The sequence below is a fragment of the Chlamydotis macqueenii genome, chromosome 12, assembly GCF_036417535.1.
Source record: "Chlamydotis macqueenii isolate bChlMac1 chromosome 12, bChlMac1.mat, whole genome shotgun sequence".
In the NCBI taxonomy this organism is placed as follows: Eukaryota; Metazoa; Chordata; class Aves; order Otidiformes; family Otididae; genus Chlamydotis; species Chlamydotis macqueenii.
This window is the reverse complement of record NC_141567.1, coordinates 3,372,827-3,385,329: the sequence shown is the minus strand read 5'-3', so window position 1 is coordinate 3,385,329 and position 12,503 is coordinate 3,372,827. Positions and strand designations below refer to the sequence as shown.

The 12,503-nt window shown below is 56.6% G+C and overlaps 1 protein-coding gene across 1 annotated transcript in view; it reads right to left on the bottom strand.

Moving 5' to 3' along the window:
• Positions 1–11,910, bottom strand: part of PCSK6 (proprotein convertase subtilisin/kexin type 6) — a 34,238-nt gene extending 22,328 nt beyond the window's left edge. The window contains exons 1-5 of the mRNA XM_086756968.1: positions 11,746–11,910; positions 5,685–5,789; positions 1,428–1,538; positions 641–784; positions 29–105 (exon numbers count right to left, since the gene is read on the bottom strand). Coding sequence (XP_086613094.1) covers positions 29–105; positions 641–784; positions 1,428–1,538; positions 5,685–5,789; positions 11,746–11,910 — 602 coding nt within the window. The remainder of the gene's footprint in view (positions 1–28; positions 106–640; positions 785–1,427; positions 1,539–5,684; positions 5,790–11,745) is intronic.
• Between the last annotated feature and the right edge of the window lie 593 nt (positions 11,911–12,503).

The following is a 12,503-nucleotide window of genomic DNA, read 5'->3' as shown; positions in this document are numbered from 1 at the left end:
CGGCTCCACGGCAATTAGCAACACGTACTTATTCTCATTGCTGGCATCGTAGCGTGGAGTCGGGTCGTGGTCATTCCCATTGACATCGTAGCTTGCAAGTGGGTCCTGGAAACAGGTTGCCACCGTTAGATTTGCCTTACCAGCACAGCACGGGACAAAGCGGCACGGTCCCAGGCAGTAAATGCCAGTTCCCGCTTCGTTTCTGACTATTTACTCAAGACAAATAATTTTGGTCTACAGCCCCAGCTGAGAGATGGCTGCCCAGGTGGAAATGTCCTGCTCCCACTGGTGACAGCTCCTCCAAACCCCAAACCCCGCTGGCTCCGGCACCCTCCCCCCCGCACCGTGGCCGTTGGGGGCTTGAGCCGGAGCCGAGCGGGTTCGTGCAGGTTTTTGGCTCTACCCTGCCAAGCTGGAGGGAGGCGGCCGCTTCCCCAGCAGCTGCGATGGGAGTTTCCCCCAAACCCTCCTGTCTAAAAACCTCATTTCCTTCTTAAAAACATCTTGAGCTTTTTATTTTTTAAAAAATATTTCTTCTAATCTGCCAACGCACGGACTTAGGCTGTGTTTATATGCTGAAATTCTCCATAAATCAATTCACCGCCAGGACCAGCCCCAGCCCGTCCAGCCCCCAGCTCACGTAGTTCTGCAGGAGGTCGGGGTGGTTCCTCTCGATGCCGTCGTCCAGGATGGTGACCACCACGTTTTTGCCGGTGTAGCCCCTCTGCCAGGCTGCCAGGATGTTCATCTCAGACCTGCAGCGACTGCTTTTATCGCCGCAGTGCTACGGGAGAGGGGGGAAACACAGCTGCACAAGGGCTGCAACCCCATTTCGGCCCATCTAAGCCAGCGGCCAGGCTGGGAGCCCATTTAATCATCCAGAAAACACATTTACATCCCATCCCCTGCCACATAACTCGTAGATTTGTTATAACTTTACTCCATTGATCAAGCCCATCCAGCAGCAGTTAATCCCGGCAACGCCATCTCCCTATTATTCTCTCCCTCTTCCATTTCAAACCTTGCGGGCTCTTCGGTTTCGAAGCGCTCGTTTCCTTTCTGTGCTTAATTTTCCATGAATTTCCCTGTCAAATACAGATCGATGGAGCAGGCAGGAGAAAAATGATATTGTGAATAGATGGCTGCAGCTCTGGGACGGGTAAAACGCAGCGGTGCTGCTCCCAAGCCGTTGCTGCGCAGACCGTAACGAGAGGCTGCTAACGATGGTGAAACACTTACAACTCGCCTCTCTTGGGAATTAATTTACAATTTTAAAATCCTGCTGCCAAGCATGTTCGCTGATATTAAGGTGTTTCATTAGTGGCCGGGTTGAACAAAGACTGATGACGTGTTGAATTAAAAATAAATTAACCCCCCCCCAATAAAGCAGCGGGTTCCTCGCGGGGCGGCGGAGGGGAGATACCCACCAGGTACCACATGTTGGGCCACACCGGGTCGTTGAAGGGCAGAGCGTGCGGTTCCCCTCGGACCTGCCTCTTCACCCGCCGCTTCACCTCCTGCTGCTGCAGCCAGTCCACCTGCAAGCAGAGCCGTTGGTCGGCATCACCCGTGGGCCGGCATCACCCGCGGGCACAGAGCCCGGACCCGTCCCGGCATCACCCCACGCGCCACCAAACCCCCCCGGCTCCTTTGGCCGGGCTGCTGGGGAGAAAGCAGCTTCGTTTTTGGGTGAGGAACACAGGATGGATGGACAGGCGGACTCTTTGCGGTCTCCGAACCAGGGCCCAGATTCCTTTCCCTGCGCAGCAAAACCCTCGAGCACAAATAACATCGCCTCCAAGCGCGTGCCGAAATCTCCCCGGCTTAGCGAAGCACCGAGGCACGCGCTGAAGTCCGGCTGGAGACGAATCACATATTTCAGTGTTTAGTCAAAGTGTTGGAGGAGACTTAGGTGCTTGGCTTAATTTTGGGGCTGATTCTCTCCCCCTGGCCCGGAGGCAGCAGCAGCTCAGCCCCGAGACTTCCAAACCCAGCTCTGGGCTGCTGATCCTTCCAGCTCCTCTCCTCCCGATAAAATAATAAAATTAGGGGCTTTACCCAAGCACAACACATATTTCCCAAAAATACAGGATGACCACACACGGCCGGGGGACGCCGCCAGCTCTGGAGAGGCGTTTTTGGCACCGGCTGCGGACGCGGTGGCCTCGGGGCTGACCGCTCTGACAGTTGTTTGCTTTTCAGCGGGGCATGACACGCGAAGAGATCAAACGGGAAACGAGCCGGAAAAGGCCGGGATTGGGAAACGCCAGCGTTTGCCCGCGCCGCCACGGCGGTGCTGGTGTGGGAGCCGCCGCGTCCCATCCCTGGCAAGCGTTTCCAGACCCTTTATTGCCCACAAAAAGGGCTCTCCTGCCTTCAGCAGGGAGATGAAACCCATGTTTACTGAAAAGAGCTTGTAAAAATAATTTATAGACCAAAGCTTTACGCCTGCTCGCGGTGGGGGGAGACAGGAGGCACCGGCTGATGAGCTGGGAGGGCTCCACGGCACATCCCCCCTCCACGGACACTTTCTTCCCAACGGCTTGAGGTCTCCTGGGAACGGCAGAGCAGCTCCTGGGGATGTTTCTATTCTTGTGACCAAGGTTTTGTAACGAAAAAGAATAAAAAACCAAAATGCAAGTTTTTTTGTTGGGCTCATTTACGTGAACCGAGCTCTTCTTGCGTGGTTTGTAGCGTTCTGGCTTGGATGGAGAGCTGTGCACATCAGAAACCCCACAGTTTCCAGCCTAGAGCTTGTTTTTAAGACATCTATATTTTAAAGAAAAAAAAAAAAAGCAAAAAACAAAACTGTTGAAAGGAAAAAAAAAAAAAAATATATATATATTTCATAGAAAAATGAGTTTCCACGCTGCCTTGGCTGACGACAGCATGCTGCTTTGCTTATACGACGATGGATTAAGTGTTGGAAGCAAAAATACAGCTCCATGGTCTAGGCAAAAAATAATAATAATAATAATACTACATTAAAGAGAGGGTATGGCCCAGATACCCGGCTTTTCTCCTTAAAGCAGCACTCCTTGGCGGTGTTACCATGGGTCTCGCCGCCCGAGCCCCAGCTATCGCCTTCCCCTGCGGCTTCGCTGGGGGCGGGAACGTCGGGAAGACGTGGGATTTCGCGGGGTTTTGCCAGGAGCTGCGGCGCCGCGCGGGGACGTCTTCGTCTTGAATCGACCCCAGCGCTGCCAGGAAGGGGAGGATGGAGAAGCCTTGTGTGGACACACGAAAAAAAAAAATAAAAAAAAAAAATCAGCGTTTTGACAGCATTGATTTCAAGGGAGTTTGCTAAATCGATGCGGCTGGCTTGGGAAAACAGCGGGCGAGCGGGAAGGAGCCCGGGGCATCCCTGCAACGGCTCCCGCAGCTTGTGAAACTCAGATCGGCTCCCGTCGCTCATCCAGGAGGGGAGAAGCTTCTCGGAATTTAAACATTAAAAAAAAAAAAAAAAAGAAAGAAAAAAAGTCTTTCTGCTACTAGAAATGGCCAAAATTGTTACAACACAGTCCTGAGCCTGGGGGGGGGGGTCTCATGTCCATCCCTGCAAACCCTAATTAGCAATAACGAGGCCATCATGAGTGGCACCAAAGGACCCTGTGAGGAGGCAAGGACCCTGTGTGTCACCAAGCCAAACAGAGGCACAGATTTTCATTTTCCCCCTTGCTTTGAGATTTCTCAGCGGGTGATGCTGGGATCCAGCCAGCAAGGGCAGCTCCACCGAACGCGATAACCAGCCCAGGCGAGGATGCAGCTCCAGCAAAGCAAGGGCTCGACTCATTCCAGCGGACGCGCTGGAGTCAAAGCGGAGATCCAGGACAAACCAGATGCCTCCGGCATGCGTTCGCCGTAAAGCACGGCAGAAATAATTAAGATGGGATTGGTTTTGCTGCACAGGGATGGAGGCTCTGACGAGGAGTAAGAGCCTGCAGCAGTGAGGCTGAAGGCTCAAGCGCCGTGAGGACCAACAGGAACATCCCAGCGAGCCAGGAAAGTTTACAGCAAGGAGCTGCAAGATGAGCCGGTACGAGGGGCACCGCAGCACGGCGCGACCCCACTCTGCATCCCACCGCCCCTCCACGCCTCTTGCTCTCGCTGCCGCGACCTGCCCCCAGAATTGCTGGATTTGCTCCATCCCTCCCTCCCCTTCCATCACCAGCCACGTCGCTTGGCTTGTATCAGCCCCACACGGAGCAGCCAACAACCGCGGGGATCTCTCGGGGCAAGAGGGGAGCTGGGCAGCAGCATGGTCCCAGGAGGACCAGCATCCTAGGTGATGCCCACCCCTCATGCCACCGACCCCCGCGGTAGAGCAAACCGATAAATAACAGCGCTGGAAACAATAGGCCCTGGAAGGCACGAACCACCCAACATCTGCAAATGATTGGATTTGCGGCTTCTTCGGGATTTTGGCAAGATTTGTTTTCCCATCTTCACTAGTCCGGCTCCCGTCTCCTCGTGCCTCCCGGTGATGTTTCCTAAACCGGTGTCCGAATGCCCAGACACTTCCAAAACGATTTGCAAATGTGGAGAGACAACACATGCCAAGACATCTTGAAGGGATAACGAAGGATTAAGAGAACTGGAGCTAATTGCGAGGTAAACGTTAACAAGACTAAAAGCCAATTGATTGGGTTTGCATTGTAACTAGACTCATTTAAATGGAGGTATTTTAATTGCAGAGCTAAATTCATCATTTGCTGGGATGCCTGTGCACCTCCCGGAGGGCGAACAGCGTTAATTAGAGCCCAGGGCACCCACCAGGTTTTTCCAGTAATGCTCGGCACCAGCCAGCGCCTCCTCGGAAATGTGCAACAGACCCTGTCCAAATATTGAACGGCAAATCTCTCCGGAAAGCTGGCTGGATGGGGAAAGCAAGATTGGAGAGACGCGGATGGGATGCGCGGAGCGGAGCGGGTTGGAGATGTCTCAGGAGTTGGGAGCATCCCAAGGGTGGCCGGGCAGGGGTGCAAGCACCAGCAGCTCACTGTAGCATGGGTTTCATGGCAATGGGGGTTTTTTTTTGCATTTATTTCACCTTTTCCCCAAAAAGCAGACCCACCCCACACATTAACCCTTTCCCTGCTCAGCAGAAGTAGCATCTCGCAGGGCTTGGGTGCTGCGTGGGGGTCAGGGAGGAGGAGAGCTGAGGCAGAGCACCCAAGCCCAGCTCACCCAGGTCCTGCCTGTCCCTCCTTGCCTTCTTCCCCCTCCGCCCCATTTCTTTTGTCCATTCAGCTGCGCTGAAAATCCCTTCGGATGCTTGCTCTAGGAAAAAGCAATGCAGAGCTACTGCCAAGGATTTCACACATAGCAACCATTGAGGCAGCAAGTGTTGTGGCAACTGGATCAACACCCCGAGCATGCAACAGCCTTTCGATCCTGGAAGGCTTTTTTTTTTTTTTTTCCCCTTTTCTTCCTCCCGGCTTTCATGCAGATGTTAGCATTTAGTCACTTCTAAGTATTTTTCCTCACCGGTCAATGTATCCGTGTCCAATGAGTCACCCCGCGCACGCAGAGAGCAGCGGTTCAAGGGTAACATGTCAACACAAGAAGCTTGGCCTCACGTTTGACCCAGACCAAGCCGACGGGCTGCGCTGGGGGAGGAGCGGGGACCCTCATCCCGCCGGCCCCGCAGAGGCCGGGGGTCCCCGGGCTGCCAAGTCCCATACCTTGGGGTCCATGCGGAGAAAGTTGTGCGGTCCCCGGCTGCTCAGCGTCGAGCGCTTAAACGTCCTGCTGTGGTGAAAGTGGTAGTAGTCTTCCAAGCTCCCGATCTGCAAAAATAGAGGTGTGTTTGTTTGTTTGTTTGTTTGTTTTAAAAAATGAAGTTTTTCCCACCGTTTCAGTGGTGGCAGCATCCCTTCGTGCATCGGTGCAGCTGTGCCTCACGCTGCAAACCCAAAGCTCCCTGGCAAAGGGTTCAAGAAGGGGATGCAGGATGCTGGCGCCGCCATGGCAAACAATACCGGTGGCCAGACGCTGCACCGGCACAGCACAACCCGGAAAACATTTTTATGAGTTTTCACCCATTAAACGCATCTTTGCAAACTGCTTTCCATCAGCTCCCGAGCAGAAATAATGAGCTAAAAATGAGCTCAGCAGCTGCGGCGGAGCCGGGGGAGCCGTGCCTCATCGCGCTGCCTTTCCCCACCCGACGCTCCGGCTTCGCCCCGTCAGCAAGAACAGCCCCGAAAGGAGAGGTGAACGATCCCTGCTAACACAGGGGCGGTCCTGGGAAGCACGGGATAGAAATGTCCTTAGTCTGGAGTCAAGGATTGCAGCAGGAGGAATAAAAAAAAAAATTAAAAACCCAAAAAAACCCCTCAAAGCCAACTGACCATCCTTCCCAAGGGATGTACAACCCACGTCCCAGCCTAGGGTCCTTCCCCAGCAGTAAGGGCAGCCCGGGAGTAGAGATGAGCTGGGAAAGGCAGCGCTGCTGGCTCCCTTCAGCTCAGGGAAGCCCCACGCTCTTCTTTACAAGTTTTTGCCCCTTTTTTTTTCCTTGCACAGAGCTGAAATGCGCCACGTTTGCAGGAAACTGTCATGCCAGTCACACCACCCTGCCAGACCCCAGACTTCCCTCTCATCCCAGCAGCTGGAAGCACCCTGACTCCTGTTTTTCCATCCCAAAAGGATGGATGAAGTCCCAGGGCTATGCAAGGAGTGTCTCAGGATAAGCATCCTGCAGGGATTTGCAGCCCGAGGGATGGGGGTGACCTAAAAACTGCGCTCACAGGCATGCGACTCCCAGCTCACATCTGGTTTTTGGTACAAATTGGGTCTCTGGTGTAAACTCCCTTTTCCCTGAGGTTGATTTTCCCCCGCCATGGCCAGGAGCTGGGTGCTGCAGGGAGCCGGTGGCCATCCCCATGCCTGGCTCACGGGACTAGAGCGAGCCACGGCACAAGCAACCCGTTTGCACCCCAACAGCTGGGGTGACATCCCCGAGGCCACGGGTGACCCACATCCCCCAGGCCAGAGCAGGGCTGGCGGCGATGGGACAGGAGGGGAGCAAACAGGTTTGTCCAGATCAGATGCCAAAGCAGATGATGACAACTACTTACATCTTAATACCTTGAGATGTGCCAGCGCCTCTTACGAGCGTTAAATATTTGATTAGTTTTGCTCTGCCTTTTATGCCAGAACCTCATTTCACTGACTTTCCTGCCGTTAGTGTGATTTTTGCTCCCTCCCCTCCACCGCCATTTTTTTATTTGAGCTACAGAAATTCTTTAACACCCACATGCGAAGCGGTTGCTCACCACAATCTGCATCTGCTTTTTCAGACCCATTCCTTAAATCCTCTCGTACTTCGGAAGGGGATGGAGGATGCTCCAACATCCCCGTATTTCAGGGAAACCTTGCGCAAAGGCCACTCCGCCTCCCGCTCACTCTGCCTGGAGATCCCGATCCCGCAGCCCAGGGGGTTCAGCTCCGTGTCCATCGGCTCAGCCTGCAGTTTGCAGGTTTATAACATCCCGTTTATCCTCATCTCCGCTCCCTCCAGCACTCGGCGTAACAGGATCACACCCTATAAACAAGCATCAGCTGAAGAAGCCCTTCTGTTCCCCACCAGAGCGGGCACGGCACTTTTCGGAAATAAATGCAAAATTGCTAGGAGATGCAATGGGAGGGAGATGATCCCATCCCAGGCTCTGGGAATCCATGGCCAGAGCAGCACCCCACACCCCAAGTTCTTTATTCTTCTGGGATTTATTGAAGGAAAAATAAGAAAAACCTTCTCAAGTTGGGGCTAACTTGAAAGCTGGTCCTGCTCAGAGCAGAGGTTGGACCAGGTGATCTCCAGACGCCTCCTTCCACCTAAGCTATTATAAGGAGAAAACATTAAAAATCCATTTTTTTTAAATGGAAAAGTATTTGTTCTTCTCCTCGAGGTCAATCAGCTCAGTGAGGGATCCACAATGCAACTCCTGGGGATGGGAGACAGCCAAAAGAGTTGGGTTTTCTCCTGTGTACAGCACCAGCGAGGCCACAACCCCATGGCCACAGCGATGGGGACACTGTAAAACCCAGAGGAGCACCCAAGAGGCACATAGCAGGTCTTTACCAAGGGCTGGTCCTTCTTGGCTACCTTGAGCAATCGCAGCTGCCCACACTGAAAGGTCCAAGCTCCACCACAGAGGTGATAGTCCAGGTGGCCACCAACTGTGGCTACAAAGCCCACCCATCCAAAGCCCAGGAGACCACAGCCAGCAGCTCCAGACATGCTCATTCCCTCCCCAGCATGTGTACAGCTATCGACCTTGATTTTTTTTTTTTTTAAGACATCTAACTTCTGCCAAGAACATGCATGGGAGGTTCTCATTTCCACAAGGATCAATTTTAATTTTCCCAATTGATTTGCAGTTTTGGGCTGAAGTTTCAGAGGAAACTTGAGATTTTGAGGCAACTTGAATTTGTACCTCAACAGAAATGAGGACTTTCTTACCCGCTGTTAACAGAGGCAGAGGAAGCCCTGGCTGGTGCTGCCCAGCTCAGCTGGCCTGCAGGTAGAACAAGCCAGAAGCAACTTGACCACGTTTTGTACCCTGCAATGCCATTGTTACACTTCCAAAAAAACTACATGCTTGCCAGCACCATCCAGCCAGACAGGGAAGAGTTTGAAGCTGGAGGAGCTACTCATGGCTCCGATGGGACCCGGGCAGTTAGAGGTGTGGAGATGCACAGCAAAAGGATGGGAAGCTGTGCTGAAATGCTAACTGGGTATGAAGAGAGCAATTCTTCATGTAGGGTGGTGACACACGGGCCTGGGGAGGCCGTGGGCACTCCATCCTTGGAGAGCTTCAAATCTCACTGGCTGAAGATCCGCACAGCCTCAAAGTCAAGTGGGAAGTTGGACCAGAGGCCTCCAGAGTTCCTTGCCAACAGGAATTACTCTTCAAATACAGTTCTTAACAGCATTAAGAAGAGGTACGATGGCAAGGAGGTTGGCTATCTCCTGTCCAATTCCCCTTTTCCCCTTCTCTTCCAAATCCCAATGCCGCCCATGAGCCCACCGAGGGCAGCACTAGAGCCTGTCAGGGCATTGCCAAGCCTGTTTCTTCCCTCCCCATCACAGCAAAGTCCTCCAGCATCTCACCCAAACCAGCCCGTTTCTGCAAAACACAGCTGCATTGGTGCTGGTGTCCTCCGGGAGGATGGATGGGGCTGGGGACGCTGTGCCTGCTCCCCTCCTAGGGACACCACCCATCCCCAATGGGGACAAGGGCTCCAGCTGCTGAGCTTTTGCCTTTGGGAACGCCGTTCTCAGACCGTTATGGCTGGATTCAGCGCAGTAAGGACTGGGCCCAGGGCTGTGAGGAGACCATCGCTCCAGCATCCCCCAGACAACAGGAATTCAGGAAACCTCCAATTCCAGCCCAAAATGCATCCTGTCCACCTCCTGCACTGCAGGTGAGACCACTGCATGCAAGTCCCTCCAAAACTTACAGCTTTGGACACAGCAGAAGGAAAAATTCATAGAAATCCTGTTACCGGGATGGGAACGGGCTCGTCACCACCCCCGGGACAGCGGCAGAGGCACAGCCCAGGGCACCAGCACCACGCAGCCCTCGCAGCGCCCTCGGCCGGGGCCTGTCCCGGCTCGCCCCGGCACAGCGCCGTGAACAAAGACCAGCGGGGAGGAATGAGCAGGCGTTTGGGGACGTAAAAGCCTTTCCTTTTGTTTAATTGCTTGCTTCACTGAAATAAAAGTCGAGGCCAATGATTTCTCAAGGGAAGTGTCACTCTGTCGTGACCCAGAAGGGTTTACGGGTGCCTTGGCACGTGTGTTGGGCACAGGAACACGCAGGGACGGCTCAGTCGTTGGGCAGACGCCTGCGTGCACAAACCCCAGTGATGCCCTTCCCAGTCAGGAGTGCGCTGGGAGACCCCAGGATCGCATCTCGGGGGACACTGGGGACACCCAGGCCCCCATGGCACTACTACGAACCCCGAGCACGGTGCAGCGAACGTCACTCACGAGCAGCATGGGCTTCCTCGGCGTTTGGTCCCAGACAAGCTCCCATGGGAAGAGCGGAGGGGAGCTGGAAAGCCAAAAGCAGGGCGTTGCGACCAGCTGGGTGCACCAGCTCCCAGCATCCACGGAAAAGGCGGGAGCCAGGAACACCCTGATGCAACCGCAGAAATATTTCCCTTTCTCTCCAGCCTGCGCTGGGCTGCCCCGGGGATGGGCTCAGGGAGGAGGGATGGATGGATGGATGCTCCGATGTGACCGTGTCATGCCCACGGGCCAAACGCCTCCAGCGTCGTGGGGACCAGCTTAGGAAAGCCGGGATGTTGGTGGAGGGGGGAGCAGATGCTCCAGCGGGCAGGGACGCAGTAAAACCCCGAAGCAGGGGCTGACGTTAGGCTGATGCAAATCGGGAGAGTGGGAAGCTCAATCAAGATATTCTCTGGCTGAAGAGGGATAAACACTGAAAAGCCCTTTGGGTTGCACAACCGCATTCACCCGGCCCTGGGACAGAGGCATTCGAATAATTTCAGTGATTTTTTTCCTCGGTAGAGCCAGAGCCAAGCACAGCAGGTGGGGGGTGGGACACGAGGGGTTTTCCCCCAGGAGAGGTCACGGACACCAGTGCAGGAGACAGCATCCCCCATTCAGCCTCAGCTGCTCCATCCCCTCCCGAAAATTTGTTTACGCAGCACCCTGTGACTTTAATTACACTTAAAAGCAGGGTTGCGATACAAAGCAAGGTTATAATTTATGGTCCAGGAGACACCTTGGGCAGGGAGACAACCTGAAGTGCCACCCAGCCCGAAAAGCGCTGAGCGGCGGGGAAGGAGACGGACTCCGGAGGAAACTCCGAGAACATCGGCATCTGGGTTTAGGGAGAGGATGGAGAAATGGGGAGGAAAAGGAGCTAAAAGTCGCCTTTAAGCCATCCCTGTGCCCCGGGGGACTGAAAGCAAAAGTTCCTCGCGTTCCCAAAATCTCTGATAAACCCGAGCCAGAGAGTCCAAAGTTTGTTAAATCCACACACGTAACTTTCCGGGGTGGGGGGAGTTTGTGCCAGCCCGGGCGGAGAGGGGCTGGAGGGGCCAGGGCACCCCGGGGCTGCTGGGGGGAGACGGCGAGGAGGGGGGGGGGGGAAAGGACACTGGAGCCGCCCCCCGGGGCCAAACCGGCATCGCTGCACCGGCCTCACCCCGACCCCCGACCGCTCCGGGGGGCTGGAGGGGCCCCATCGCCCGCTCCCGGGACCGCCGGCAGCTTCCCGGCACCGGGACTCGCAGTGCGAGACCCTCGGGCATCTCCCCGGGACCCCCAACGCTTCTCTGGTCCCGGGACTCCCTGCAGCTCCTCGCTCCCGGGACGCCCCCCCGCAAGTTCCTTGGGACCCCCGCTGCCTCTCCGGTCCCAGGACCCCCACTCCCCACCCCAGGCTCTGCGTGCCAGAACACCCAGCAGCTTCCCGAAGCCGGGACTCATCGTGCGAGGACCCCCGGCATCTCCCCAGGCTCTCGGTGCCGAGACCCCCGGGAGCTCTCCAGTCCCGGGACCCCCGGTGCCGGGAACGCCCCCAGGCTCCCAGAGCAGGGACCCCCACCAGTGCCTCTCCGGTCCTAGGACTCCCCCCCCCCGCCCCCGCCCCAGGCTCCCAGTGCCGAGACCCCTGGGACCTCTCCAGTCCCGGGACCCCCCCCGCTTCAGGCTCCCGCCCGCTCCGCTCCCAGCCCGTCCCGGTGCCCCCCCCCCCCCCTTACCTGCCCCAGGCTGCTGTACCCGTAGGCAGCGGCGAGGCGGGCGGCCTCAGCGGGCCCCCCCCGCACCCGCACGGCCCAGTGGTTGGTGTAGACGGTGCGGGAGGGCCCGGCCGCGGCCCCGGCCAGGGCCAGGGCCAGGGCCAGGAGGCAGAGGCGGGCGGGCATGGTGCGGCTCCGGGCTGGGCGGAGCGGGGAGCTGCGCCTTTTAAAGCGGCCCCGGAGACCGGCGGGGGCGGGGGGATGCTCGGGAGGTGGGGGGGGGGGGCAGGCGGAGGCGGGGGGTGTTGTGAGGGGAGGGCCCGGCCGGGCGGCAGCGCCGGGAAAACGGGAGCACGGGCAGGGTCCCGGGCACCCCCGCCTGCGACCCTTCCAGCCCCTGCACCCCCCTTGCGTGCCCGATTCTGCTTCCCGGACATCCCCCTGCACTCCCCCGGACAACCCCCGCGTGTTCTGGTACTGCTTCCCGCAAATCCGTCCGCACCTTCCTTGCGTGCCGCGCTGCAGGCCCCCCGGCCGACCCCCCGCATGTCCCCCGATAGCCCCCTGCATCCCCCGCATCCCCCCTCCAAGTCACCGGACACTCCCCTGCATCCCCCCTGCGTCCCCCCTGCATCCAGCGGTGCTGCTCCCCGAAAACCCCCTTGTACCCCCCCTGCATCCCCCCTCCATCCAGCCGTGCTGCTCCGCAAAACGCCCCCTGTACCCCCCTGTACACCCCCGCATCCCCCCTGCCCGTCGTGGTGCTACTCACCGGACAG